We start from the raw sequence: 26147 nt of genomic DNA, 5'->3' as shown, positions 1-26147 counted from the left end.
CTCGGGCTCTTGTTGCGATCCCACTGGTGCAGGCGTTGCACACGATGGCGATGCACCTATGATCACCCATGCGATTCCATCTTGCCTCGGCATCTGCTCTTGACTCGAGACAGTTTCGGAGCAGCTCTTGCCGCCAAAACTCAACGAAGCCTTGGCACCACATCCTGCGTACCAATTGCGAAAGCCAGCTCCGACCATGGGCACCGATTCGCATCAAAAGTCACACGCATGCCAAAGTGGCAAATACAGCCTCGTCTCACCACAGCCATACCCCAAACCAAAGTCAGCGTGCGGTCCTACCACCCCGGTCGACCAGGGCGGCAACAACAGCAACTCACGCCGACGCATCCCACAGCTCACCGTGCACACCATCCTCCCCTTCCTCGATGGTAAAACAAATGTTTGCGATGATATGCCCAGGAAACCCAAAAAAAGAAAACCTTTGTATGCTAGTAGAACGGCGCATTCGAGCCGTAGAATCCCTGTTCCACCGCCTTATGCGCGGGTGTTGCTTCTTCGCCCGCCCAGGGGTCGAACGCCTCCATGCCTGCACCGATGCTCATCGCCGCGAGCTGTCTCTCCACCGGCACAGCCTGCACGAGTCCCAACTCGATCGACAACGGTCGGTACGGTGGCAACCCCACCAGACCATGCCGCACCAGCAGCGCTTGCACCTCCTCGGCACATCGTTGCTTCTCGGCCCCCTCCAGGATCTCGGTAACGAGCTTGGTGACAAACTGCGACCCATGCACCTGGTCCACCAGAATCTCCTCGAGCCGATTCGAGTCGAACAGTCGATACAGCACTTGCCGCCCCGCTTCGATGTCCTCCTTCTGGCTCAGAAGCCGCAGCACCGTCTGGGAGGCAAGCTTGTGGGTGCACAGATTGACCAAATGCGGTCCAAACCTCGGTGCCAACAGGCTGAACCGCCCCGGAAGGCTCGAGTCCAACAACCACGTCACGAGCAATGCGCCGTTTTGCGATGTCGCCAGCGGGACAGAATTGAGCACGATCGCAAGTGCCACGTGCTTCATGTGGTACCTCGACACGTGTGGCGATTCGAGACACGCGCGCATGCTGCGCGATCCAAACCGTCCCTGTGCCACCTCCCAGCATCGATCCACCATGGCCTCGAAGATGAAATCCGAATGCGGCGCACCGAACGGAATCAACCTCTGCACGACGTAGTTTCCAAACTGGTCCAGCAGCAGTGGCGGGACGTAGGGGCGGATGTGGTGCGCAATGATCGCTCGTTGATCATCAGCGTGTGTGCAGTCGATGATCTTCTGCGCCGCCCACGTGCCGTTCTTATGCACGCCGATCGTCGCCAGATGCGGCGCAATCAGCTCGAGCATCGTCTTCTTCATCGGCTCGCTGCACCGCTCAAACAGCTTCTGCACCAGCGTATTCCCGATAAAGTCGCTCGACAGATCCACTATGCACGACAGATAGTCGCGCGCAATCGCGTCCGCATCCCCGGCCTGGCAGTGCGCCGTCTCGAGCCGCTTGCGCACCTCCTTGAGCCGATTGTTGTCGAACCGCTTCCCCAGCGGAAGCTCCTGCACGGGCGGAATGCGCGTGTAGTACGTCACTGCCGATCGAGGCCGCGCGACTCGGGCCACATCCGCCTCCATGTTCGGGTCCGCCGCATCGAGCTGCCTCATCATCTGCTGCAGGTCGTTGATCGTGTCGCGCGGCTTCATCTCGGCGGGCAAAGGCACGCCGCCCTTGTCGCTGCTCGGCACGATGCTGTTCGACGAGCTGTGCGTCGGGAACCCAGCCACGCGGCCGGGCGTACTTGCGGCGCCTCCTCGCGACGACTCTGTGCTCTGGTTGCGAGACAGCCCGTGCGAGCCCACCAGGCCCGGCTGCAAGTGCTGCCGCGCTGTGAGGTCGTAGCCGGCATTGGCGCGGTAGTCCGCCTGACCCATGGCCATCTGTGCATCTTGCGGCGGCGGTGGGCCAGCGGCTGACATGGACGCCAGCATATCCATCGCAGCCTGGAATTCGGCCGAGCCGGGATCGAGCGCTGCAAAGTAGCCCTCGGATGGCTTGGGTGGAACCTTGGCAAAGCCGATCTTGACGGCGCCCACCTCGGGCCCAAGCACGTCGCGGCCGTTGAGCAGCTTTCGCGCGGTCATGGCGTCTTCGGTGCGCTCAAAGTTGATGAACGCGCAGCTCTTGCTCGACAGTACGCGCACGCTTTCGATGGAGCCAAACGGCGCAAACACCGACACAAGCACATCGCTCGAGGTGGTTGGCGGGATGGAACCGATCCACAGAGCGCGCGACGGTTCGTGGTTGGCCGCCTCGACGCCGCCGAGCTCTGCGGCTGCTGCGTCGAGCGACGATGCGTACGAGTCGAGCATGGGTGTGAATCCGCCCAAGCCGGGCTGGGGCACCGCCTCGGGTTTGCCAAAGCCGACGCGCACCTGAGCCTCGGGCCCAAGCGTGCCGAGCCCCAGCCGACCTCCGAGGCGCGCCACGACGTCTTCCCTTGCGCGCACGGCATCTGCGAGCTCGACATAGTTGACGAACGCGCAACCCTTTTCGGGCACCAGGCGGAAGGTTTCGATGGCGCCGTAGGGCGAGAATGCCTGGACTAGCTCTTGGCTCGTGACGGTGGGGCGCAGATGGCCGATCCAGAGGGAGCGCGTAGGCTGAAGGAAGGGCGAGTTGGAGCCGGAACGTTGTGCCGACTTTGGCTGTGGGGATCGCGCCGAGGCATACATGTCGAGCGAGGGCACGGGTTCGAGCGTGCCCGACGAGCTGGGCCGCGCCTGAGCTTGGATTTCCCTTCTGAGGGCCGCCTCGTACTGGAGCTGGGTCATGCGCAGCAGCTCTTGCTCGGCTCTGGCGCGGCCGCCGGGACCGGAGAAAGCTGCGATGGTGCCGGCGCGATTTCGACCGTTTGCGAGCAAGCCCGAAAGGTCGTCTGAATAGGCGCCAATGGCGGCGGAAGGCACGCCAAGGCCTGATGAGCCAGCGGAGCCGGGGGGCGTGAGATGCGATGCGCCCGGTGCAGCGGCGGCGGCGGAGGGCGTAGGCCGGTAGGGAGCGTGCGGGTGTTCGCGAGATTGGGGCTGATCCAAGACGCCCATGCTGGTGGCACGAGGCCTGGATGCGTTGATGGGAGCCCGACCGGAGAGAGGCGCGGCGGAAGAAGCTGCGGCGCTGTACTGGTGGAGACGGTTGTGGAGGGCGGTGTTGAGGAGCGACGAGTGTGGTGGTTGCTGGGCATAGGGCGTCTGTGTTCCCGAGAGGGTGGTGGCTCTGGCGAGGCCCTGGGAGTGGATTGGCGCTGATTGAGGATTTGTGTCGGCGGTGGTGGCGGCGGCGGCGGCGCTGAATGCAAAGGAGGGGAGATAGCTGCTGCTGCGAGCGCGACCGGCTTGGCCCTGGTTGAGGGTGGGGCGTAGTTGGTGGACGCCGAGCGTAGAGGAGCGGTTGCGCAGCTGTGCGGAAGAGTAGAAAGCGCCTTGGTCGGCGAGATGGCGGCCGAGATCTGTGGAGAGGTGGTCTGTGTGATGGGCGAACGAGTCCGAATCGATGGGGCCCGAGTGGGAAGGTGCCCGGGCGTCGAGGCCGAGGTAGTCGAGCATGTCGGCATGGTCGAAGGAGAGCTGAGGGGTGGAGTCTTGGGAAGGGTGGAAGGGAGAGTACTGTTCTTCGTCGGTGGTTGCTGATGTCATGTGGCTGAGACCGGAGCGGGTGGGTTGCCATTGGGAGGAGAAGAAGGAAGGACCGAAAGCATTCGCCAGGTTGGGTGCTGGTAGCGTGAGCGATCCGGAGCGAAGGCGCTGCGAAGTTTGTGGAGGAGCGAGTCGGGTGGAAGGGGCAGGCAGAGCATCGTTGGTGGCAGCGAGGGATGGGAGAGCCGAGTCGAATCTTGTTGGGTCGATGTGAGCCAAAGTTGGCTGGTCTACCGCAGGGTTGTTGTTGGAGGAAGGATGGGGAGGTTGGAAGGCAAGGTTGGAGAAAGGAGGTTGGTGAGGATGAGGTGGTGGGACTGCATCGCCCCAGCTGGAGGGAAGGGTGCCTGCGCGAGCCCTGCCTCGATTGGAGCGGGCCGGATTGGCGGGCTCGATGATGGGGTCTGCGTCGTTGGCGATGCTGGCGATGCGATATGGGGGTTGGGAGTTCCACGGCTCGTCGGCCTGCAGTTGTAGTGCTCGTCTGGACATGGTGGGCGGTGAAGCCGCGGCGGACGAGGGCAAGTGGCAGCACGCAGCGGCTAGACGAGGCGAGTGGTGGGCGAATGCAGCATGACCCAGGGGAAGCTTTGGCGGCTGTTGGTGGTTGAAATGGTTGTATGGGATCCTAGGACGACATTGGAGGGTCGAGCGAGCGAGACTGAATGCGGTGTGTTTTGCTGTACGATGTTGCGGGTGAGATGCGCGACGGAGTTGAGATTGGCGATGGCGAGTCGGAGGTGTGTGTGTGTGTGTGCTAAAGACGATGGGTGCGCCGTGCGCTGATGGGAATGCGAGAGAGAGAGAGTGTGTGTGTGCGTGTGTGTGAGAGAGAGAGTGGCACAGAGACAGCGCATGTGATTCCAGCTCAGCAGCTCAGCAGCAGCAGCAGCAGCAGCCGCCGCACCGAACCAGCGGCAAGGCAGCCTTGAAGAGCTCAAAATTGCAGCCACGCGCGCTTTTGCCTTTTGGGTCCGGGCTGGCCAGGGTCGATCAGCTGGCTGCACGGCGGTTATCGCAAGGAAAGCGCCCCGTGCGCATCTCGATTCAAAGTCCCGATCCGATTTCTCTGCTTTTTCCGCGGGATCTACCGAGCCCAGAATTCACCCGCTCATCCCAGCAGCGCTGACTTGACTGATTCCAAGGCACGCACGCCGCACGCTCAACAATCACAGCGTTCTATGCTTGCATGCCTCGACGAGTCGTTCGTTGGTCGATACACTGGTTGGCAGATTGGGTTCGGGCGCGTTGGGCATGGAGCTAGAGAAGAGCCGGGGGGCGTGTGAAGAAAGAAGCCTGGCTAGGCGAGGGCGTGGGTGCGCCACTCCGAGACGCTGGGAACGGAGGATGCCAGCAGCAGCAGCAGCACAGAAGGAGCACAGACCAGCACCGCATCCTTCCGGGACGGGAAGATGCAAATGCCGTATCCAGGGCAAGAAGAGAGGCAGGTGGTGGCGCGCGCCTCGTCTAGCGTCAGCGTGACGTGCCATTACGTTTTTTTGGCAACTCGCCGCCTCCTCCCCGATGGCACACGGACAGCCGATGCTGAGCTGCGTGTGTGTGACTGTTGCTGCTGGCTCCCACACGCGCGGTCAGCAGGACGGACGTGCGCCGAGCGAGCCATCCATCCATCCATCCTTCCGTCCATCCGTCCGCGCCCGTCGACGAATCCCTGCGACTGAGGAGGGGCGGCTCAGCTGTCCAATTTCGACTTTTCTTTTTGGATTTTTGCACATTTTTTTTTCGCCTGCTTCTCTGCTGTTCGGTGAGTCAAGGCACCAGGGCGGTGTGAATTGCAGCAGCAGAGAGCAGGCACGCAGGCCCCCAAAGGCCTCGAAAGGCTGATTCAGCTGGCTGTGTGTGGTGTCCGTTGGTTGGCGCGCGATGCTCTGCGTCTTGCTTTCCTCTCTGAGCTGCCGCGCCTCTCGTTTGGGTCACAGCGAGCCGCCGACTGCTGAGCAGCAGCTCTTCTTCTGTCCGCGGCTGAGCTGAGTCTCTCTCTCTCGCTTTTCCTGCCTCGGCTCCTCAGCTGCTCTGCCGGTGCGCGCTTCCACCTCTGCCTTGGGCGCTGCCACGCTCTTCCTTCCGCCGCCGCCGCCGCTGCTATCGTCCCTCCAAGTCTTCTCGCCATCACCTTTCCACCACCTCAACACCCGTCTGCTCTATTCCACCACCGTACATCAGCTTCCAACACCGCTTCCCTCGCCTCTCGACTTCCAACGCTCCTGATTTTCCCGCTCTTTCACCTCGGCGCTTCCCACATCGACTCGATCCAACAACCGCACCTCGCACAACGTCCATACACAAGCGCACACCTTTTCTCGTCTTCGAATCGATATCACTGCCGCAAGCGCAAATCGCCCCCCCCCCCCTCAACATCCCAACACACCATCCCTCCGCCGCCTATCAACTCTTTTGCCGGGCAGCGGATGATGAACAGCCTCCCTCGTGCTTAAACCAGCCACGGTGCACCATCTTTGAACATCGTTCGCCGCTCCATCCGCAAACTCAAGCGATCCGATCCAGTCACAGCCGCAGGTCATGGCCGCCACCAGAGCTCGCACAGAACTCGCCGCAGCCGCAGCCTCAACCCCCAAAAATGACACATCCCTAGACTCTTCCCGCCAAGCGGCGCCCACCCCGGCTGATGCCTCTACCGACAACACCCCGGCACGCCGCACCACCACTCGCACCCGCAAGCTCCCCAGCCGTCTCCTCCCTTCGCCTTCGCCTCCCCCCTCTCGCCCCACCTCGCTCTACAACGCAGCCAAGCATGCAAAGGGAGGCAGAGACTCGGCAGACCCCACAGACGCCTCATCCGCGCTCTCCTCCCCTACATCCGCATCCGCAGCACCCACTCCAAAGACGCGAAAGCCAAGGCCTCCCGACGTCGAAGACCCTCTCGCCGATCCAGACACCTCCCTCGACACCTCCCAAGATCTCGGCCCGGGCAAGCGCAAGCGTCGCCCTAGCAGCATGTACAAGCCGCCTTCCACCTTGACCTCGGTCGAAACGCCTTCGCCTGCCACCAATCTCGCCGCCACCGCCGCCGCCAAAGCAAAGAAGAAGGGCCGCAGCCAGAGCCCAGACACCTCGACTCAAACCACCACAGCCTCGGCCACCAAACTCAAGCGTCGCTTGTCCAAGGGCAAGTTCGAGTCCACCCCTTCGTCTCTGAACAAGACAGACGCCGCCCACATCCACGCCGACGATTCCGAAGCCGAGCTCGAGTCCATCCGCCACTCGAGCGCCTCCAAGCGAGCCCGACTGGACGATGCCGACGATCTCGATCTCTCGCCTCCTCCTCTGCTCCCACGCGACGGATCCGCACGCGTGCGCATGCCCACCCACTTCACGCAGCCCACCTTCATCCGCGGCGGCCGTGTGAGCGTGTCGCCCGAAGCTTCCGCCAAGCGTCCCGTCACGTTTGGCATTCGCGACTTCAACCGTCCTGCATTCCATCATGCCGACGCAGTCTCGGGCGACCGCCACAAGACTCCTTATTCCGCCATGGCGGTCAAGCGCAGTGCTCCAGCCAAGCGTTCCGACATCATGTCGTCCTCGCCCATCTCGGCTGGCGTGGCCAAGTTCGAGAGCGAACCCGGCGCACCGCTCACCTATGTGCCTTTCCCATGCGCTGCACGCAGCCTGGGCCGATTCCACATTATGCGCGCCAACCCCTTCGCCCACGAGCAGATGGACGTCGACGACGACGACGAAGAGGAAGACGACGACGAGAACGACTTCCACCAGGCCATGCTCGACGCCGACTTTGACTTTTTCGATTCGCAAAAGGCCGACGGCAACGCCACCAACAACCTCTGGAACGTCTCGCAGCGAGCCGCCACCGAGGATGCCGCCGTCGAGGACGACGACACGCCCGCCACCACGCCGAGGAGCCCGCAGTCGGGGTGCGACCTGCCTTCGCCCGACAGCCCTCGCTGCAAGTCGGAAGACGAGGCTCAGCCGCTGCGCACCGACGACTCGGGCATGGCGTTCAATGCGGTGCGCGACTCGGTGTTTGTGCACGCGCTGCCCACGACGCAGGTGGGAGCGGACAAGGCGTGCCAGCACGCGGGCTCGCTCACGCTCTCGCTGCCCTACACGCCGGGCGTGGCGGTGTCTTCTCCGCAGCTGCGCGCCAGGGAGCTCGAGTTGGACGGAGGCGCTGGAGTGCGAGGCACGGGCGATGCATCGAGCCTCACGCAGACGGGCACGCCGGTGCTGCAGCGTCGCAAGCATGCGGCGCTGGGCGGGGATGGCGCGCACGCGCTTGCGCCGCTCAAGCTCGGGGCGGAGCTGATGGAGCGAGGCTCGTCGCACTCGGCGACGTACATGCAGCTGTCGCCGATGATCGAGATGGACTCGCCTCTGCTCAGCCCGGGCCTCACGCTCGGCATGCACGCCATGCACGCCAAGGGCACCGACCTCCCGAGCCCCTTTATCATGGGTGTCGACTCGCTGCCTGAGCTCGAGCATCCTGCTGCGCTCGATTTGGCGGCTGCCGACGGCTCGACCACGCCCAAGACGTTCCATCCCGAGGCGATGGACGATGCCGTGCTGCCCGCCGCGACGACTGTGAGCACTGCAGCCAGCCAGACGGTGGAGGCGCCCTCGGCACCCAAGCCGGAGCCCAAAGTGGCGCCTGCCAAGGTGGAGAAGCCGGCTGCGCGTCGGCCTGCACTGCCACCGCCTCGTCAGATCCGATTTACGACCCTGGACACGCCTAGCAACGATGCGACTGCTGCCACCCTCCCTCGCGGCGCCCCCCAGCAGCAGCAGCAGCAGCAGCAGCAACAACAGGCGTCGACTTTGCAGCAGCATGCAACGAGTGGCAAAGTGGAGCAAGCTACGCCGGAGCTGGTGCACTCGAGCTCGTCGTCGCCCGACTCTGGTTCGGATTCGCCGAGCCCCGTGTCGCAGGCGGGATCGAGTGGATCGGGCGAGGCCGAGGTGGAATCGCTCCTGTTCGGGCCTCCTGAAAAGCTGGAGCTGCACGAGCTCGACAGTGCCTGGAACGGATCCAAGGCGGCAGCGCTGCGTCTGACCCAAGTGCGCCATGTCGACGTCGGTGCCTCTCGCACGTAAACCCACCACCACCACCACTCTTTCTCACACCGCCACTCTTATGTAACAACAGCTCTCAGTCTCCTTTGCCCCCGGCATCGTCCTTGGCAAAGCTGAGGAAAAAAACAGCCGCCCCCCCCCTCTCTCCCCCACCGCTTTCTCTCTGGAAAAAGAAGGGAACTGTGCCCGCTAGTGCAGTGCCTTAGTGTAGTTTTTTTTCGAGCCCCCTCCATCGTCCAGATCTATATTCGTTCAAACTCTTTATTTCCAATGTAACAACAAGGTTTCCATTTCTTGCTAGCGTAGCGAAGCGGAGTGCAGTGTAAGGTAGCATGGTGTATAGTTGAGGGGGAAATGGGGTGGCGATGGTGGGGGATGGTGGGGATGGTGTTGGATGAAATTGGGTGGTGACTTCTGTGTGTGGGGGGTGGGGATTTTTCGAGGGGTTATTTTGTCACGCGCGCGCGTGTTGAAAGCGAGAGAGAGAGGGGGGGGCAATTCTTATCTGCCCCCTCCGAATTGAGCTGGGCGGTTGCGCGGCGAGCCAAAAGTGGAGGCTGAGCTTGGGCAACAAACACCCCTCCCTCTTGCTCTCCGCAACACATGGCGCCATACCCTACCACCATCTTTTGCGGCGTGCTTTCCACATCGACAGACATTCAGCTCTGGACGCTTGTGCAACAACACGCTTTGAAACCGATTCGTCCGCAGTGCTGTATAACACCATTCTACGAAGTTCGACTAGCTTTGTGCATCCATCAGCCGACCGCCAATTCAGCTTTGCGAGAGAATCGGGCATTGGCACCAACCAACAGTCTGCTTGGATCCACATCGGTGCTTCGTCTGTCAATCACCAATCCAGCTTCGACAGCGTCGGACATCGGCACGACGCTTGAAGCAGCGAACGCCTGCCACGAGTTCGTAGAGCCGAGTCCGGCGCAGATCTGCTGTCGAACAGCGTGCTGATCGACGCTCTCGACGCAGCAGTGACCACTCCGCTCACTCGGTAACAGTACCGCGCTTGGAAAACGACACTGTGCTTCCGAGTCAGCGCAGCGCACAACAATCGTCAGCACCGCGCTTGGATTCGCCGCACACCGTTCACGAGCTCGATATAAAGCCTCAGCGCGTCTGTCTCTGCCACCGCCGGCCATGGCTCCATCAACCACGATGCGGCTGCTTCTCTTTGCACTGCTGCTCGCGTGCAGTCTCAATGCGGTGCTAGTGCAGGGCCTGGTTCCACCACGATCTCCACCCAACCCAACACTGTACGAGCAGCCTCTGGCGCTCTCGTCCTACCTGCAGCGCGTCTTCACCGCACCCATCACTTCGCTGTTCAGCTTTGCGCCACACAAACCAACAAAGCCCGTAAAGAACCTCAAAACTTTCGGCTTGCGCGAGGCGTACCACCAAGGACTCGGCGACAAGGCGCACGAGCGCGCACGCGCGCGGTACGATTTCCGCATCAGCGCCAACGACCTCCACGCCAACACCGCGAGCGACGACTACATCCCGCGCATCCTCACCACGCGCCAGCGCGTGACGCGCGCCAAGGACCCGCGGCGCTACCTCGAGGTGCGCGGCGAATCGTACCGCGATGCAGTGTGTGCGGCATCCACGGAGCTCGACTGGGAAGACGTGGAGTTGGAGGTGCCGGACGTGACGGATCGCACCACCGTGCTCTCGTTCGCAAAGATGGCGGCGGCGGCGTACAAGAACGACACGTCCGACTGGGATGGCATGGGCGGCTTCGATCCGACCAACTCGTTTGGCTGGGAGGGCGACGGCATCCGTGGGCACATCTTTACCACGCACGACAACGACACGATCGTCGTCGCGCTCAAGGGCACCTCGAACGCCTTCCTCGGAGGCGGCGACACGGCGCGGCGCGACAAGACCAACGACAACCTGCTCTTTTCGTGCTGCTGCGCGCGCGTGTCGTGGAGCTGGACCACCGTGTGCGACTGCTACCAGGGCCACGGCGATTCGTGCGGCCAGACGTGCGTCGAGCGTGCGTTGATCGAAAAGTCGCTCTACTACCCCGCCATCACGGACCTCTTCAACAACGTTTCGTACGCCTACCCCGACTCGCAGGTGTGGATCACCGGCCACAGTCTCGGTGGCGCACTCTCTTCGCTGTTGGGTATGACGTTCGGTGTGCCCACGGTGACGTTCCAGGCTCCAGGCGAGCGCATGGCTGCACAGCGACTGCATCTTCCGCTACCACCGGCACGTCATCCCGAAGAGGACCCTGTGGCGGCACTGCCCATCGTGCACGTGTACAACAATGCCGACCCCATCGCCACGGGCCAGTGCAACGGCGCCGCGAGCGTGTGCTCCAGCTTCGGCTACGCCATGGAAAGCAAGTGCCACGCGGGCAAGAGCATCGTCTACGACACGGTGGGCAAGCTCGGCTGGTCGCAGACCATCAACGCGCACCGCATCAACTCGTTGGTTGACGACGTGCTCACCGAGGACTGGAGCGACAAGGTGCGCAAGAAGAAGGCCAGGCTCGTGGCTCAAAGTGACGTGGGCACGCGGGGATGGAGGTGGCCGTGGCATAGGGGGGAGGATGCCGACGATGGCGGGGATACGGACAGCGATACCGACGAGGACGACAAGCTCGCCGTGCCAAGCGCAAGGTCCGAAGAAAAGTGCCGCGACTGCACCAACTGGCACTTTACCGACGATGCTCCCGAGTCGTAGCACCCCTCCTCAGCCGCATTACATTAGTCTACATCAGAACATTACAGTGAAAGACAAGGGTCCAAACCAGTGTGGCAGCGGTGGTGGGTGTGGGTGTGAGGCGTTGAAAAGGGCGTTTTTTTTGGTCTGAGCGTGTTAGAGTGAGTGGTGGGGGGTTGGTTGGCGTGCTGGCTTTAAACTTAGCACCGCCTCTTTGCCGAAGCTGCCGAAGGTGCTGCTGCTGCAGCTGGTGGTGCTGCTGTTGGCGAGACGCGCGCGCCTCACACCTGCAGGGCTGGGCGGAGGGGCGCTCTTCTGACCCTTTCACCATCTCGAGGCGGGCTTAGCTGGAGACTCTGGCGTCCGCAGATGCAACGCATCCCCCACCACACACCTCTGCACACATCGCGGTAGAAGCTACAGCTTTATAGAGATGTCCAACGCATACTACGCGCAGCAACCGTCGCGGCGAGCTGCGTACGACGACCCGCTCGCAGCACCGTACGCTTCTCAATCGCGGCCCAACTTTACGCACATGCACGACAGCATGGACGGTGCGGACTACCACCACTTCCACGGCGCGGAGTCGCACGCTCCGCAGCCGTACCACGATCCGTACGCCACGCTCACCCCCGGCGACGACCGGCTGCGCGCCGACTGGGACGACTCGCGCTATTCCAAGGACCTGCATTCGGACGATGCGCACGACGCCACGCTGCGCCCCACGCACTATACCCTCGCCAAGGACGACGATACCGGTCGTATCGGCTACGGCCGTGGGCATCGGATCGAGGCCACCGACGGCTTGCTGCCAGATACGCCTCCGGATCCGAGTCGGCTCAACGCCGAGCAGCGCGAGATCATGAAGCGCTTCCCCGCGGACCTCGACGCGCCCGGCGGCGGCAAGAGCGGCATCCAGGCGGCCATCGACCTGCTCAAGGACTGGAAGTCGTGGTTCCAATTGCGCTACCTCCACTGGTGGATCATGCTCGTCGTCGTCATCGCCATTGTAGCGCTCACCACCATCTACCACCGTCAGATCGTCGACTGGCTCACGCCCATCTCGAAAAAGGTCACCACCGTCGCATGGGGCTGGATCATCCCCGTCGCCATCCTCTTCATCATCTCGTTCCCACCGCTGTTTGGGCACGAGATCGTGCTCATCCTCGTCGGACTCGTGTACGGCATCTGGATCGGCTTTGGTATCGCATCGCTCGGAACGCTGCTCGGCGAAATCGGCAACTTCTACGCGTTCAAGCACTGCCTCCGCTCCATGGCCGCGAGCTACGAGCGCAAGAACATCCACTACGCCTGCATGGCCGAGATGGTGCGCGACGGCGGATTCTGGGTCATGTTCCTCGCACGCCTCAGCGCCATCCCCGGCCACTTCACCACCGCCGTCTTCGCCACCGTCGGCATGAACATCTTCGTCTTCACGCTCGCCGCCATCCTCGCACTCCCCAAACAGCTGCTCATCGTCTACCTCGGCGTAGCCATCAAGAACTCGGGTGATGGCACCGAGGATACCAAGAGCAAGATCATCAAGTACGTCGTACTCGCCATCAGCTTTGTCATTACGGTGTGGACGGCGTACTGGCTGTACCAGAAGATGGAAAAGGTCAGGCCCGCGGTGAGTGCGAGGTTGAGGCAGAAGCGGTACGAGCTGTTGCTGCAGGCACGCACGCCGGGGACAGAGGGGTATAGTGGCGAGCACCATTCTTATCCGCCGCGCATGGGCGGCGCGTACAGACAGCCTTTTGGCGTAGACGAGATGTACAATGGTCATCCCGCCGACGTGTCGAGCGAGTCGTACGATCCTCCGCCCCCGACGCACATTGCGCAGGGGCGACAGCCTATCCTTCGCGACCCTCGCTCACAAGCTCCACAACAACATCCTCCGCAGGCCGTTCCGGTGCAGGCATCGCAGGCCGCCGAGACGAGGCAGTTCCACCGCCCCATGCGCGTGCGCTCTCCGCACGACGAAGCCGCGCCCCTAACCAGCTCGACTGGCGAATGGGCCTCCTCCTCTTCCCTCGCTAGTCCTGTTGATGCACCTCCCCCGGACTATACCACACACCTCGCGGCGGCGCACATTGTCGATCCCACAGTGCAGCGCTACCATCTGCACGACTGAAGCGCCTTTCTTAATGCCATTGATTGCTGTGCTATACAATATCGCCCTCGTCATCGATCGTACTAAGTCCCTGATCGAGCAGACTCACGCTGCCCTTGTCGCTAACCACGAGGAAGCGGATGATCTCGAACGGCGCATGTTTATGCGCGCGGATGCTGGTGAAGTACACTGTTGCCTGGTCGTCCTCCTTGTCGGTGGTGATCTTGAAGCTGAGATCCACGCGGCCCTGCATCATATTCACCGCCCCCTTCACATGCGGCACGCCTCCCAACCACAGCTCTCGCTTGAGCACCGGTGTTGACGAGAGGAGCGAGTGGACCGAGGCTGACGACTTGACCTGCGCCAGGATGGACTTGAAGATGCTCGACGACAGCTTCTCCTTGTTCGTCGCATACACCGTAAATGCTCCCCAGCTGCCGACGGCTGCGGTGGCCGCAAAGGCCAGCAGGGGGAATGTGTTGGGCACGGGTGGCAGCTCGCGGCGTGCGGTGCGCGTCGTGTACCCGCGTGTACCGAGCAAGAGTGTCCGTGGAAAGAGCCGACCAATCATCCTATCCTAAACCCCGATGGTGGACGATGCGTGCTGGTTGTTGAGGGCCCGAAGGATCGCCGCTGAGTCCTACCGAATATCGTAGCTCCGTTGGGCCAGAGAGTGTGCGAGACGGACGGGTCGAGATGATGGTGAGCGGCCAAGTGACATTTTCTGGGCAAGCGCCTCACAAAATCCCTCCACAAAAAAAGCATCCGTGCGCTTAGTCACCACCCCGCCCCACCACCAAGCAAAATCAACAGCATCGCCACGGTGCACCACCATCAAACTTGGCTGCCACCGCTTGCAGTACCCAGCCCCAGCGCAAGACGCCACACAAAGTGCGGCACAAAGCGCTCATCCATCTCTTCAATCCAGTCTTGGCTCACTCTCCACCCAATGCCAAGTTTTTCGTGCGTGTGAACATGCCTTTCCAAGAATAATCGAGAGCGTGCTACCAAGGTAGCTGATTAGCTCGCGCTTCTCACAGTCTGTTCACCTGAAAGTCGGTTCGCATACACAGCATCGTCATCCCAGGCACAGAGGATTGACCGCTTGTTGCCGGTTTCAGGCTTTGGAGCAGGCGCTTATCGGCAACGATGACGAAGAGAGCGAGCCGCTTGCAATGCCGATGCGGCAACAATTGGTGCCTGTCCTCTTTTGTCACCACGTGCACCGCTCCGAGTCAGTTGCTTCCTACATGCGTACCTGACCTCGCATCGCACTCGCCTTGTTGTCGCTGTCTAGAAACCCCTCTATTTAAGCTGCATTAAAGCGTCTCATGATCTCAGCAAGCGCTGCAAGTGACCTTTGCGCGACGCTTGCCACCTGTCTCGACCATGCTTCGCGCCACTGCCACCCAACTGCGCTGGACGAGCTCATAGCAACATCGATTGGCAGCTTATCAGTGACAGGCCCGGAATACTGGGTATTGACTGGCATGTATCCAAAAAAAACGTGGGAACGCACCTCTCGGGCACAGCTTTTGCATCATCCCCCCTTGGCATCGCCCACACGCCCACCCACAGCACAAAGCTTATGAATCAATCGGATCGGCCAAAAAGTATGCCTAACAGTCGACCAAACATGAGGCTGATCAGCTGCACGTAAAGCATGCAGGTACCGAGGGAGGGAGCGTAGCAAACGTCGCACCGTGGTGGCGATCCGATGCTGCAGGAGGGGTGCAATGGTCATGCAATCGTCCCAAGGTCAAGTCGATCGCTTCGGGCGTGCACGCCTCCTTTCCATCTGCACATGTGCCCATGACGTGCAGCGATTGAAAGTGAGCGATTGTGTGTGAGAGACAGCGGCACGGCTTTCAGCATCCGCCCCCTGCATCGCCAACTCGCACAAACGCACACCGCACTAAGCTCATGAAGCTTGGTCGTGGCGGCAAAAAGCATGCCATGCTCACATCCGAAAGTGTGGGTGCGCAGGTCATCGGCATGGAAAGCATGCATTCACCGACCGAGAAGAACCATGCGCACGGATGACGAAAGTGGAAGAGACGAGCGAGTGTGAGAGAGAGACTTCGGCGCAGCTGCCGCATCGTCGCCCCAGCATCGTCCGAACCCACAGCGTTCCAAGCACGACTAAATCACACGCGTGTTCAAGCAGGACATCAAGCATTTGACCAAAAGGACAAACAATCGAGAAGGTATGAGGTCGAAGAGAAGAGCGAGCGGGTGAGTTTGTGCGAGAGACGGAGAGAGAAAGAGAGAGAGAAGCGGCTTGAGGCGATAAAAAGGGCACGAGAGAAGGCGGGATGGAGAAACAGCGTCACTTGTGCATCACATCTTCCATTCGCACAACCGACAGCGCAGAAGCTTGTCAACTTGATCATTACGCAGAAGCGGGACACCAAACACTCGACCCCACAAGAACGACTTGAGCGAGAGCAAAAAGTAGAAGTGAGGAACGGGTGATTGCGTTGAGTGAGTTTGTGTGAGAGAGAGCGGCGGCGACGGGGAGGTAGACAAAGGCGCGCGTGCCAGACCAGGAGAGATAGAAAGAGCAATTCAGCTTCCGCATTGCGCGCCCGCTGAAAGAGAAGGTTCAGAACCAGATCACTACGAGAGAGAGAGCAAGTCGGGCAGACAAGCGCCAAAAGCAACTTATGAACACCATCATCTACGAACTCACACATGCGTCGAAAGAAACACCAAGCATCTGACCAACAGAATGCACCCGTGAGGGACAAAGCTCGAGAGACAGGAAGAGAGAGCGAAAGAGGAGAAGTCAAGTGCGCGCTGAATGAGCATGAGAGAGAGAAAGGGAAAGCGACGAGGAAGCAGCGTCACAGCTTCAGCATCATCCGTGCATACATCGTCCATTCGCACAACTCATAGCAGACCTAGCTCACCGCACAAACTCGGTCACTGCGCCAAACCAGTCACAAGCCTGTTCAAAGGGAGGGACGCCAAGCAATTGACCAAAAAAGTAGATCAAGGCGCAAGGCAGGGACCGAGAGAGACAGTTTCTCAACCCCTGCATCGCCAATCTGCACTCCAACCGCCAAGCCGCTTGTGTACTTGACCAATGCGGCAAAAGCATACAGACACCCCCCGGAGACGAATCATGCGCCCAGCGAGAGAGAGAAAGAGAAAGGGGGTAGAAACGTCACGCCTGCATCAACCCTGGCATCGTTCAAACCCACAGCACAAACAGCCTATGAACATGATCATTACGCCACGAGTGTTGGAGGGGGGGCCACACCAACCTCTGACCAACAGCCAAGACACGAGTGTGTGTGTGTGTGTGTGTGTGTGTCAAGTGAGCGAGCAACTGCTTCTGTATCGCCGCATCCGCACGCCAATTTGCACTCCAACCGCAAAGCAGCCCAGAGAGAGCGACAAGCTGTAAGAGAAGAGCGAGTGAGTGCGAGATACGAAGAACCAGCGGGAGAGCATTTGCCAGGGGGGGCCGGGGACGAGGCGACAAGAAGGCACGAGACAAGGCGGAAGAGTTGAGACAGCTTTTCGCTCCTGCGTCGCCAACTACAACGCATTCCTTACGCCAAAACAGCTCTTGACCCTGATGATCACCATACGCAGGACAATTTCACACGCCAGACAATTGACCAACAGAACAAACAAGCGAGAGCGACAAGGTACAAGTGGCGAGCGCCTGAGTGCGAGATACGAAGAACTAGCGCAAGAACATTTGCCAGCGGCGGTGACAAGGCGATAAGAAGGCACGAGAGAAGGTGGAAGACAGCCTCTCACTCACAGTGTGACTCAGGCCCACATGCAGACGCCCGCAGCAAGAACAGCTCATCAAATTGACCATTGCGGAGGACAAAATTGCACACACACAACACCAAGCAATTGACCAAAAAAAAACAATAAAACACGATAGAGAGAGAGAGAGGGAGAGAGAGAGAGAGAGAGAGAGAGAGGGAGAGAGAGAGAGAGAGAGCCACAAGGTAGAAGTGAAAGGCGGAGCAAGTGCGTCAAGTTCGCAAGTGAGTGTGCAAAAGGCCGAGAAGCGGCCATGAGGCGCACTTGCTGCATCCACTTCGCCTACTTGCACACACCCGCATCGCCCGATCACAGCGCACAAAGCTTATCAACTTGGCTACCGCCGAGCACAAAATCGCCCACACGTATAGCAGGGAGCAACACCAAGCAATTGACCAAAAAAAAAAAAACAATAAAACGAGACAAAGAGAGCGGAAGTGAAAGTGAAGAGCGAGTGACTGTGCGTTAGAGAGAGAGAGTTGGCGAGTACGGTGAAAGAAGGCGTGAGGGCGAAGGGGTGGGGGGAGTCGCAAGCGAGCAATGATGATAGAGGCAGAGGCCGACGCAGGTGCTCGCGCGTCCGCGGGTATGGTTGCCACGCAGCGCTCATGTGCCCTCGGATCCTTTGCACCAACTCAGCCGCATCGGCAGGTGAGCACGTCGACGAGCTTCTGGCCGAACGTCTTGCGCTCCGCCGGGTGCTCCTCGCCATTGGCGATGCCCACCGCCTGGCGTGCGTCGGCGCCGCGGCCGCGTGCGTCGAGGTTGGCGGACGACATGCCGGTGGGCGTCATGTGGCCCACGTGGCTGTGTTCCCGGGTGCCCGTCTGCGTGGGGATGCCGGCGACAGTGGCGTCGTGCACGGCGACGTTGGAGGCGTGGCCCACACCGCCGTAGCCGGAGCCGTTCTGGTTGAAGTCGGCGTGGCTGGCGCGCAGCTGCGCCGCTTGGGATCGCTCGCTCTGCATGTGCTGCTGTGCGCCGCCCGACTTGCGCGCGCCCTTGGAGCCGTTGCGGGCGAGGGCGGCGTGCTGCTGCTGCTGTTGCTGCTGCTGCTGCTGCTGCTGCGCGGCGGCCGAGGCCTGGGGTGCGGCGGATGCGCGCGTCTCGCGATGGCGCTCGCGGTCGTCGCGACGGTCGCGGTTGGTGCCGGCCTCCCAGCCCTTGCCGTTGTTGAGGAGCATCCAGTCGAATACGCCGTCCTCCTGCTCGCCGGAGCTCTTGAGCACCTTTGTAAAGAGCTCGCGCAAAAAGTCGTAGTCGGGCGTCTCTTCGAAGCCGAGCTTGCGGACGTAGTTGAGGTAGATGCCGAATTCCTCGGGGAAGCCCTCGCAGAGCTCCTTGATGGGGGTGCTTTGCTTCTTCTCGCCGATCTTTTCGTACTTTTGCTTGTTGGTGGCGGCCTTGAGGCCCTGCCATGGGAGGCCGCCGCGGAGGAAGTACATGAATACGTGGCCGAGCGCCTCGAGGTCGTCTCTGCGCGACTGTTCGCGGCCGAGGTGGGTGTTGATGGACATGTAGCGTGCGGTGCCGCTGAGGGACTTGCGCTCGCGGTAGGGGATGTGCTGCTTTGTCTTTGGATCGCGGTACTGCTTTGCCATACCAAAGTCGACGACGTGGACGAGGTTGGCGCCCTTGGTCATGGGCCTGCCGATGAGAAAGTTGTCGGGCTTGATGTCGCGGTAGATGAGGTTCTTTTCGTGGATGGTCTGTACACGTGTGATCATCTGCTTTGCGGTCATGACGACGGTCTTGATGCTGAACTTGCGGCCGCACATGTCAAAGAGGTCTTCGAGCGAGGGGCCGAGGAGGTCGATGACGAGGATGTTGTGGAGGCCCTCCTGTCCAAAGTAGTAGACCTGGGGGATGCCGGGGCATCCTGCGAGGATCTTGTAGGTGCGGTACTCGTCGCGGAGCTGGGGCGCGTCCGACTTTCTGGGCTCAAACTTGATGGCGACGGTCTGGGAGTTGAGGAGGTTGGTGCCTTCAAAGATGACGCCGAAGGAGCCCTCACCGATCTTTTTGCCGACGCGGTAGTGTACGCCGACGACGTTGGAGCCGGAGCTTGCGTGGGAAGCGTGCGAAGTCATTGGAGCGAAGGAATGGTGGTAGGGCTGGGATGCGGCGGGCTGTGCCATGGACGAGCTACGAGCTGGTTTGGTCGAGAGCGAATGTGAATGCGGATACGGTGTGCTTGATGCTTTTAAGGGGGACGGCGAGCTGGGACCGATGTTGGAGTGGGCTAGGATGCGTAGGCGTGAATGTGACTGGTTGCGAGGTTGGGTGATGCTGGGACCAAGGTGGATGGGTGCGAGTGTGTGTGTGTGTGTGTGTGTGTGTGTGTGTGCGGCTAGCGCGACGACGACGGTCCAGAGCCTGTGTAGGCGCGAAGGGGAGGGGGACTATTAGGGGATGCGAAGGAGGAAGGAAGGATGGATGTGTGTGAGAGAGAGAGAGGGAGAGCGTTGCTGAAAGAGAGACGAGTGCGGGCGTAGTTGCAGTGTTGGTGCTGGCGGGCGCGTTGGCTGTTGGCTGCGTGCGTGTGGGCGCCGAGACGAGTGCGGAAAGAGCGGGCGCAACAGGAGAGGGGTTCAACGCATCTCGCCTGGGCCGAAATTGGGGATTGGAGCCGCCAGCGCTGCGAGAGGCAAATTTGGAATTTCACCCTCACCCGGCCGTCAGACCGATTCGATCAGCGCCGGAGTCACGCCCTGGCTTGTCGCGATTCACACCAACCGCCTTTGTCTCGCTCTCCAAAACAGCATCGCAAGTCGCAGTGACCCTTCTTCTGCAGTGCTGAGCAACACTCGGCGCAAAGTGTGACCATCGCCGTTAAAGAAAGTGTGATCTTGGCTCCCAAAATGAAGCTGCAAAAGCTTTCGCGGGCGGGTGGTTGCAGCCGCGAATTGAATGAGACGGCGTAGAATCTCCAATCGACTCGACTGGCTGGCGGGCGGGCTGGAAAAATGCAAAGGGATTGGTTGCATTTGGCGGTTGCTGCACCTGCATGCAGCCTCACTTGCAGGATCCTTCCTTTCTCTGCCCGACAGCCAGCTCAAACCGAAAATCCGCCCGCTTGGACTTGTGGGCTTGGATCGCCTTGCCGATTCACAGAGACGGATCGGCTCTTTGACCGCCCTCATCTTTTTCCCCCACACACGCCCAATCAATGCCCGCTCGTAATGAAGAAAATTAGTTGCTGGTCATGAGTTGCCTGGTGCTTTCACTTTTTGCTGGGCTTGACCTTCTTTGCCGGCGACTTGGCCTCGCTCTTGGTAGCGGTTGCCTGATCGTCGGCGGCGCGCTTCTTGTTCTTGACCTTGTCGCCCGCCTGAGGCTGGACCACTTTGAGCAGCTGCTTCATCAGATCATGAATCGACGTCGACGCCTTGAAGCGCTCCGAGCCCTGCAGCTTCTTCGCCGCCTCTTGGAGCTTCGTCACCTTCCAAGCCGCCTCGACCCTGCTTGCGTCCTTTTCGGCACGCAGGCTGATCCTGGCCGCCTGCAGGACGAACTTGATCGTATCCTTCATGTGGCTCGACGTAAGCGCCGCACCGGAATCCTCCACCGAGTCGGATACGATCTGGACAAAGACGCTGCTGATCTCGGGCACGAAATCCAGCACCTGGTTGTCGGCACGCTGGGCGATTTGCGTAAGCACCGCTTGAAGCATCGACATGGCCTGAACCTGGCGGAACGCGCGAGTGGCGGCTCCAGGTCGACAGTGATCCAACAACTCGCCGCGAAGCTCCCACCCGAGCAGCGGGAATCGTCGAAAGGCGTCGATGAGGAACTCGTGTCGCATCCGACTCGCCTTGCGCTCGAGGTAGTCCAACAACGATGCACGATAGATCGCCACCAATTCGCCACCCAGCGCCGTCTTGGCATCATCCCCGGCCTGCGATAGCGCCGTCTTGGTGAGGTAGGCATTGATCGCCTGACTCACGTTCGACACATCGTTCGACTGCGACTCGCGCGCCTCTGTATGCATCTTCTCCACCAGCTCCCGAAGCTGAGAGGCATCCACCGAGTCCGGAACCGTCTTGGCCTTGCTGATGCGCGTAAGCAGTAGTCCTCGCGCCTTGTTGGCCAGCTGCTCCGTATCTTCGTCCCGCGCCTTCCACAGATCGTACAGCGGCGTGATGAGGTCGAGCATCAACGAACTCTGCGGCTGCTTGCGCGCAAACACCTCCACCAGCTCCAGCACCTTGAAGCGCAGCGCGATGGCCTCCTGCTTGGCCTCCTTCTGGTCGCGCACCGCCGAGACGCGCTGCCGGAACACCTCGGCCAACTTGTCGTCCAGAAGCATCATCTCGTCATCGCCCAGATCGGAGAATTCAACGCTCGACTCGGAACCGGCATCCGACTGCGCATCCTCATCGTCTTCGTCATCGTCGTCGGCCTCGCCATCGCGCTCCGCCATGCCAGACTCCTTGAGCACAGCGCGCAGCCGCGATCGCAGCTCCTCGTCCACCTCCTCGCCCTCTTCGTCGTCGTCCGAATCCGACGCGGCATCGCTCTCGTCGTCGCTCGTCGCCGACGTATCCGACGGCTTGCCCTCCTCGTCATCGTCGTCCGCATCCATCATCTCGTCGTCGTCCTCATCCTCATCTGCCGAGGCCGGCTCGTCGGTGGTGCGCAGGTGCGACAGAAGCAGACCCATGCTCTCCTTGGTCATATCCTGCGAGAAGGCCTCAAAGGCGTTGGTGGCCGTGGTGCGCAGGAACGCCGACGAGAGCTCGAGGAAGCTGAGCAGACAGTCGCACAGCAGCTCGATGCCCGTCGGCTCCTCCTCGTCAGCCTTCTTGCCCTTGCGCGTGGTTGCGGGCGGGAAGAGCTTGTTCGCACACGCGCACAGCGGTTCCACCAGATCCGACGCACCGTCCGCAGCATCCGCCGACACGAGCAGCGCCGAGAGCAGCAGCGACTGGAACGCACGCGAGCGCTCGTGCGCCTCGGCACTGTCGCTCTTGGCATCCAGCTTGCGCACGCGCTCCAGACACCGCACGCCCTCGGCGAGCTTGGCGGCGATCTCGGCGTCGTGGTCAAACACCGAGGTGACGCTCTTGTCCGCCTCGAGCTGCACCAGGATCGTGTGCGCCTTGGCGAGCCACAGCTCACCATCCTGCGCCACACCGGGCGTCTTCTTTCCATTCACTGCGGTGGTGGGGGTGGCTTGCTTGGCGAGCTCCGAGACGCACGAGAGGAAGCGCTGGCGCGTGAGCTGCTTGAGCGAGTCTGCCAACGGCGGCGTGGGCAGTGTGTGGAGCAAGAATCGCTTCTTGATGGCCTTGGTGAGCGCAAAGTAGCCGTGCGCGGCGAGGAAGGTGAGCACGTCGAGGATGAGCGCGTCGTCCTTGGGCACACTGGGCGTGCGCACGAGGAAGAGCAACTGATCCAACGCCCACTTCCTCCGGTTCGTGATCTCTTGCAGTTCATCGTCGTCGTCGGTAGCGATGCCCTTGCACATGATATCGCCCAGATGCTGCACGTACTCGCGCACGCGCTCCACGTCGAGCGCCGCCAACACCTGCTCGACCGTCTTGGTCTTGGTGATCGAGTCGAAGTTCGGATGGCCGTTTTTGCCGATCAGCTGGGTGACCAGCACGAATCCGAGATGCGGATGCTGCTTGACCACCTCCTGGATCGTGTGGGTCGCCTTGACGGCGGCGCGGTGCAGCAGGCGTTCGCGGTTGCCGAGTTGGTTGATGAGCGTGCGCATAAAGTTGGGCGTGAAGAGCAGGGGTTTGTCGTCGTCGCGCGCGCGTGCCAGGGCACGCTCGAACACCTGGAATCCCCACGACTTGCGATCGTGCGACGACGACGCCGCAAACAGCGTCTCGTCCACCACCACGCGGTAGAAGTCCGGAAACGCCGCAAGCCGCGTCTCTGCCACCTCCTTAAAGTAGACAGCGAGGATCAGGTCCCACACAAAGTGGATCTTGGGTTGCCAGCGAGACCTTGCACCCACGGTGGCGTTGGCGTCGTTTTCGGCAGGGATGGCCTCCTTGAGCACACGCGCGAGCTGCGGCAGATTGGCGGTGGATAGTGGGTGTTCCTTGCGCATCGAGGGCAGCGCGATGTTGTGAAAGTAGTCGGCAGGAGCCGTGTGGCTGAGCTGCAACAGCACGGCGAGCTTTTCGGGGCTGAGTTCGCTTGTAGCTGTGATTTGTTCGGTCATCCAAGCGTGGGCCTCTCCCGCCCAGGCGAGATCTTTCTGCTGTTGGATCTGGGCTACGGCATTGACCATAACCCAGGCGCAGCTCTCTGCCATCCAAGGCTTATCCGCCGAGAGCGTGATGAGGATGCGCATGCACCTCTTGAAGTCGGCGATCGTGGCGGTGTGCTGAACGAGCAGCTCGGACTGGACGAGGCACATGATGCCAAAGAGCTTTGCAAACATAAAGTCCTTCTGCTCCTGCCTGCTCGCGGCCACCTGTGGATTCGAGTACCTCAGCACGAGCACGAGGATCTCGCGTGCGGTGACGGCGTAGCGGATGTTGCTGAGCAGCTCGGTGAGCACCACCGCAAATCCGAGGCGCGAGCTTTCTCTTGGGCTTGCGAGGCCGCGCAGCAGACGACGCAGGGCGTACATGAGGTCGGCGACCGTGCGGTTTCCCAACGCATCCTCTACAGCATCCGCCTCGGCCTCGTCGACTTGCAGTGCGTTTGGCGCGTCATCATCGGCGGTGGGAAGGGCGGCGTTGAGCGTGAGTTTGGACGTGGACGCAAGCACGTCCTGCTGTGCGAGGAGTTGCTGGACGAGGTGGTTGGCCGAAGCGAGTCGCGCGTCCTGATCGGACGATGCGATCTCCCAGAACAGCTGCAGGTTGTTCGCCTGCATCGTGTGGATTAGCAGCTCAGGGTATGCAGAGATGGTGGAGTCAAGCGGGAGAGCAATCTTCTCGTCGTTGGCTGGCTGTGGAAATTTTCTGCCAACGGTGCTGGGCGCAGGAGGAAACTTTTGTTTTTTTTTTTGGAAAAAAAATCAGGGTCTGAGTGGAGCGGTTAGGCATCGGCGCTGCCCATCCACCGATGTGACGAATCGGCGATATCGACGGCTTTTGTGGGGAGTGTGGCGGTCTGACAATTTGGCGAACGATAAATGCAGGTGTTTGGAGGGTCGTTTGCGCCGCGATGCCCTGCATTGCACTGCATTTGCACTGCATTTGCACTGCAACTTGGCTGCTTTGATGGGCATGCTGCTGCTGTTGTCTCTCATGCTTGTGAGGGGTGAGGGGGGGATAAACACACAATGCGGTCCAAGCGTCGGATGGAATTCATGTGGGATGAAAAGAAAGCTGCAAGGACGCGCAGGATGCGTCCGAGGTGCCTCAAACTCAGTCGTGTGCAAAGTGGGTGCAGTAGGCGGTGCATAAGCGAGCGACGCTTTGAGCGCGACTTGAGCTGTCAAACAAAACGACCTTGGATAGAAGGTTTTGGGTGCAGCGGGATCGAATTGGCGCGCAAGGAGAGATTGGAGCTGCCGGTGGATGCGGGGTTTCGCCTCAGGAGCCGCCGCTCCCACTCAAGCGCCTAGAGAGAAGAGATGGTCGCGTGTTTGTGTACAGCCCAGCCCATCCCACACCAAGCTTCAGGCACCAACTTGCCAAGGCCCCGAGGGTGTTTGTGTTGATGTCCCAGCTGAAAGGGTGACGGTATGCAACGTCGATCCGTCGATCCGTCGATCTGTCGATCCACCCTGGCGGCTACAGGATGACGATCGTATGGAAGCATGTGACGTCGACGCTAGGCTCGGATAGGAATAGGAGGCGGATGCGATCGTCCTGTTCCATCTTGCCGGTGCTGGGGAAGCCATGTTTTTGTGTGGGTGGGTGTGGGCGGACGTCATCGCGGCTAAGAGCTCTTGGTGGGGGGATTTGGGGTTGGAAAAATGCGAAATTCGTCGAAACTCGAGCTGAACGGCGCGTGTAGATCGCAGCGTCAACATTTGCCAACTTTAAGGGCGCGTGTGCATGAGCAGCCGACTCTCAGAGTAGTGTCGTCGAAAGAGTGGCTTCCCGTGTTGGCAGCCCGGCGCGTCCGACGCGACTCTTTTTTGGACGGAAAAAAAGAGGTGGAAAAAGTGTTGGTCTCAGTCTCAGCCAGGCGCTTTCTCTGCCGATTCGAATTCACATATTGAGCGCCGCCGCATGTTTGGGAGACAGCTTAGCCGCCGCCGAGTGACGGAGAGGCAGTGAAACGACGCATGTGAGGCCGCCGCCGCCGCCCAAGTCAGCTCGCAGCTCGCACGGCCTCTCTCTCTCTCGCTCTCTCTCCGACGTCACATGTGCCAAGGCGCTTTCTCTCTCTCTCACTGCTCTGCTGCCCGTCACAGTTGGCAGTATAGTCTACACTTGCCTTCCCTCTCAGTCTGTCACCTTGTCCGCTGCTCCACCTTTCTCTCTCTCTCTCTCTCTCTCTCTCTCTCTCTCTCTCTCTCTCTGATTGTCACACTCACTCCCTCTCTCTCCATTTTTCCGGCCGCAATCCGCTCCCCTTCCACAGCATCACACTGACTCGCACACTGCGGCCTCCTCCGTTCAACACCATCATCATCATCACCATCAAGACCTCTTCTCCTCATCACCTCTTTCCCATCGTCGTGCACGCATCTCCTGGCTCGTGTGTCGTGTCTCCTGCTCATACTCTCATAGACGTCCAACAGGCTCGCATCACTCGCGGATACATCATCGATACTATACCCCACTTCCAAGCAATCGGCTCCACCTCGTGCACATGCTCTCGCTATAGCTGGTTACTACCTCCACTCATCCACTTCGAATTCAGCAGCGCCCACC

The 26147-nt window shown here is 60.7% G+C and overlaps 7 protein-coding genes across 7 annotated transcripts; 3 read left to right on the top strand and 4 right to left on the bottom strand.

The window, feature by feature from the left end:
- Positions 1–449: 449 nt before the first annotated feature.
- PAN0_001c0602 (uncharacterized protein) lies at positions 450–4184 on the bottom strand (the record flags this gene model as incomplete). The annotated part of the gene is made up of 1 exon (XM_014804217.1): positions 450–4184. One exon carries the CDS (start codon positions 4182–4184, stop codon positions 450–452), a length of 3735 nt encoding a protein of 1244 aa, XP_014659703.1.
- Positions 4185–6233: 2049 nt separating this feature from the next.
- PAN0_001d0601 (uncharacterized protein) lies at positions 6234–8780 on the top strand (the record flags this gene model as incomplete). The annotated part of the gene is made up of 1 exon (XM_014804216.1): positions 6234–8780. One exon carries the CDS (start codon positions 6234–6236, stop codon positions 8778–8780), a length of 2547 nt encoding a protein of 848 aa, XP_014659702.1.
- A 1131-nt stretch (positions 8781–9911) lies between these two features.
- PAN0_001d0600 (lipase) lies at positions 9912–11465 on the top strand (the record flags this gene model as incomplete). The annotated part of the gene is made up of 1 exon (XM_014804215.1): positions 9912–11465. One exon carries the CDS (start codon positions 9912–9914, stop codon positions 11463–11465), a length of 1554 nt encoding a protein of 517 aa, XP_014659701.1.
- A 412-nt stretch (positions 11466–11877) lies between these two features.
- Positions 11878–13578, top strand: PAN0_001d0599 (cytoplasm protein; the record flags this gene model as incomplete). Its single annotated transcript, XM_014804214.1, has 1 exon — positions 11878–13578. One exon carries the CDS (start codon positions 11878–11880, stop codon positions 13576–13578), a length of 1701 nt encoding a protein of 566 aa, XP_014659700.1.
- Positions 13579–13609: 31 nt separating this feature from the next.
- Positions 13610–14128, bottom strand: PAN0_001c0598 (DUF1783-domain-containing protein; the record flags this gene model as incomplete). The annotated part of the gene is made up of 1 exon (XM_014804213.1): positions 13610–14128. One exon carries the CDS (start codon positions 14126–14128, stop codon positions 13610–13612), a length of 519 nt encoding a protein of 172 aa, XP_014659699.1.
- Positions 14129–17981: 3853 nt separating this feature from the next.
- On the bottom strand, positions 17982–19484 carry PAN0_001c0597 (kinase-like protein; the record flags this gene model as incomplete). The annotated part of the gene is made up of 1 exon (XM_014804212.1): positions 17982–19484. The coding sequence occupies one exon, from the start codon at positions 19482–19484 to the stop codon at positions 17982–17984; it is 1503 nt and encodes a 500-aa protein (XP_014659698.1).
- Positions 19485–20569: 1085 nt separating this feature from the next.
- Positions 20570–24190, bottom strand: PAN0_001c0596 (DNA-directed DNA polymerase; the record flags this gene model as incomplete). The annotated part of the gene is made up of 1 exon (XM_014804211.1): positions 20570–24190. One exon carries the CDS (start codon positions 24188–24190, stop codon positions 20570–20572), a length of 3621 nt encoding a protein of 1206 aa, XP_014659697.1.
- Between the last annotated feature and the right edge of the window lie 1957 nt (positions 24191–26147).

This window comes from Moesziomyces antarcticus (assembly GCF_000747765.1).
Source record: "Moesziomyces antarcticus DNA, scaffold: scaffold_v10001, strain JCM 10317, whole genome shotgun sequence".
In the NCBI taxonomy this organism is placed as follows: domain Eukaryota; kingdom Fungi; phylum Basidiomycota; class Ustilaginomycetes; order Ustilaginales; family Ustilaginaceae; genus Moesziomyces; species Moesziomyces antarcticus.
Note: the sequence above shows the minus strand (reverse complement) of the source record. Positions and strands in the feature narration are given on the sequence as shown.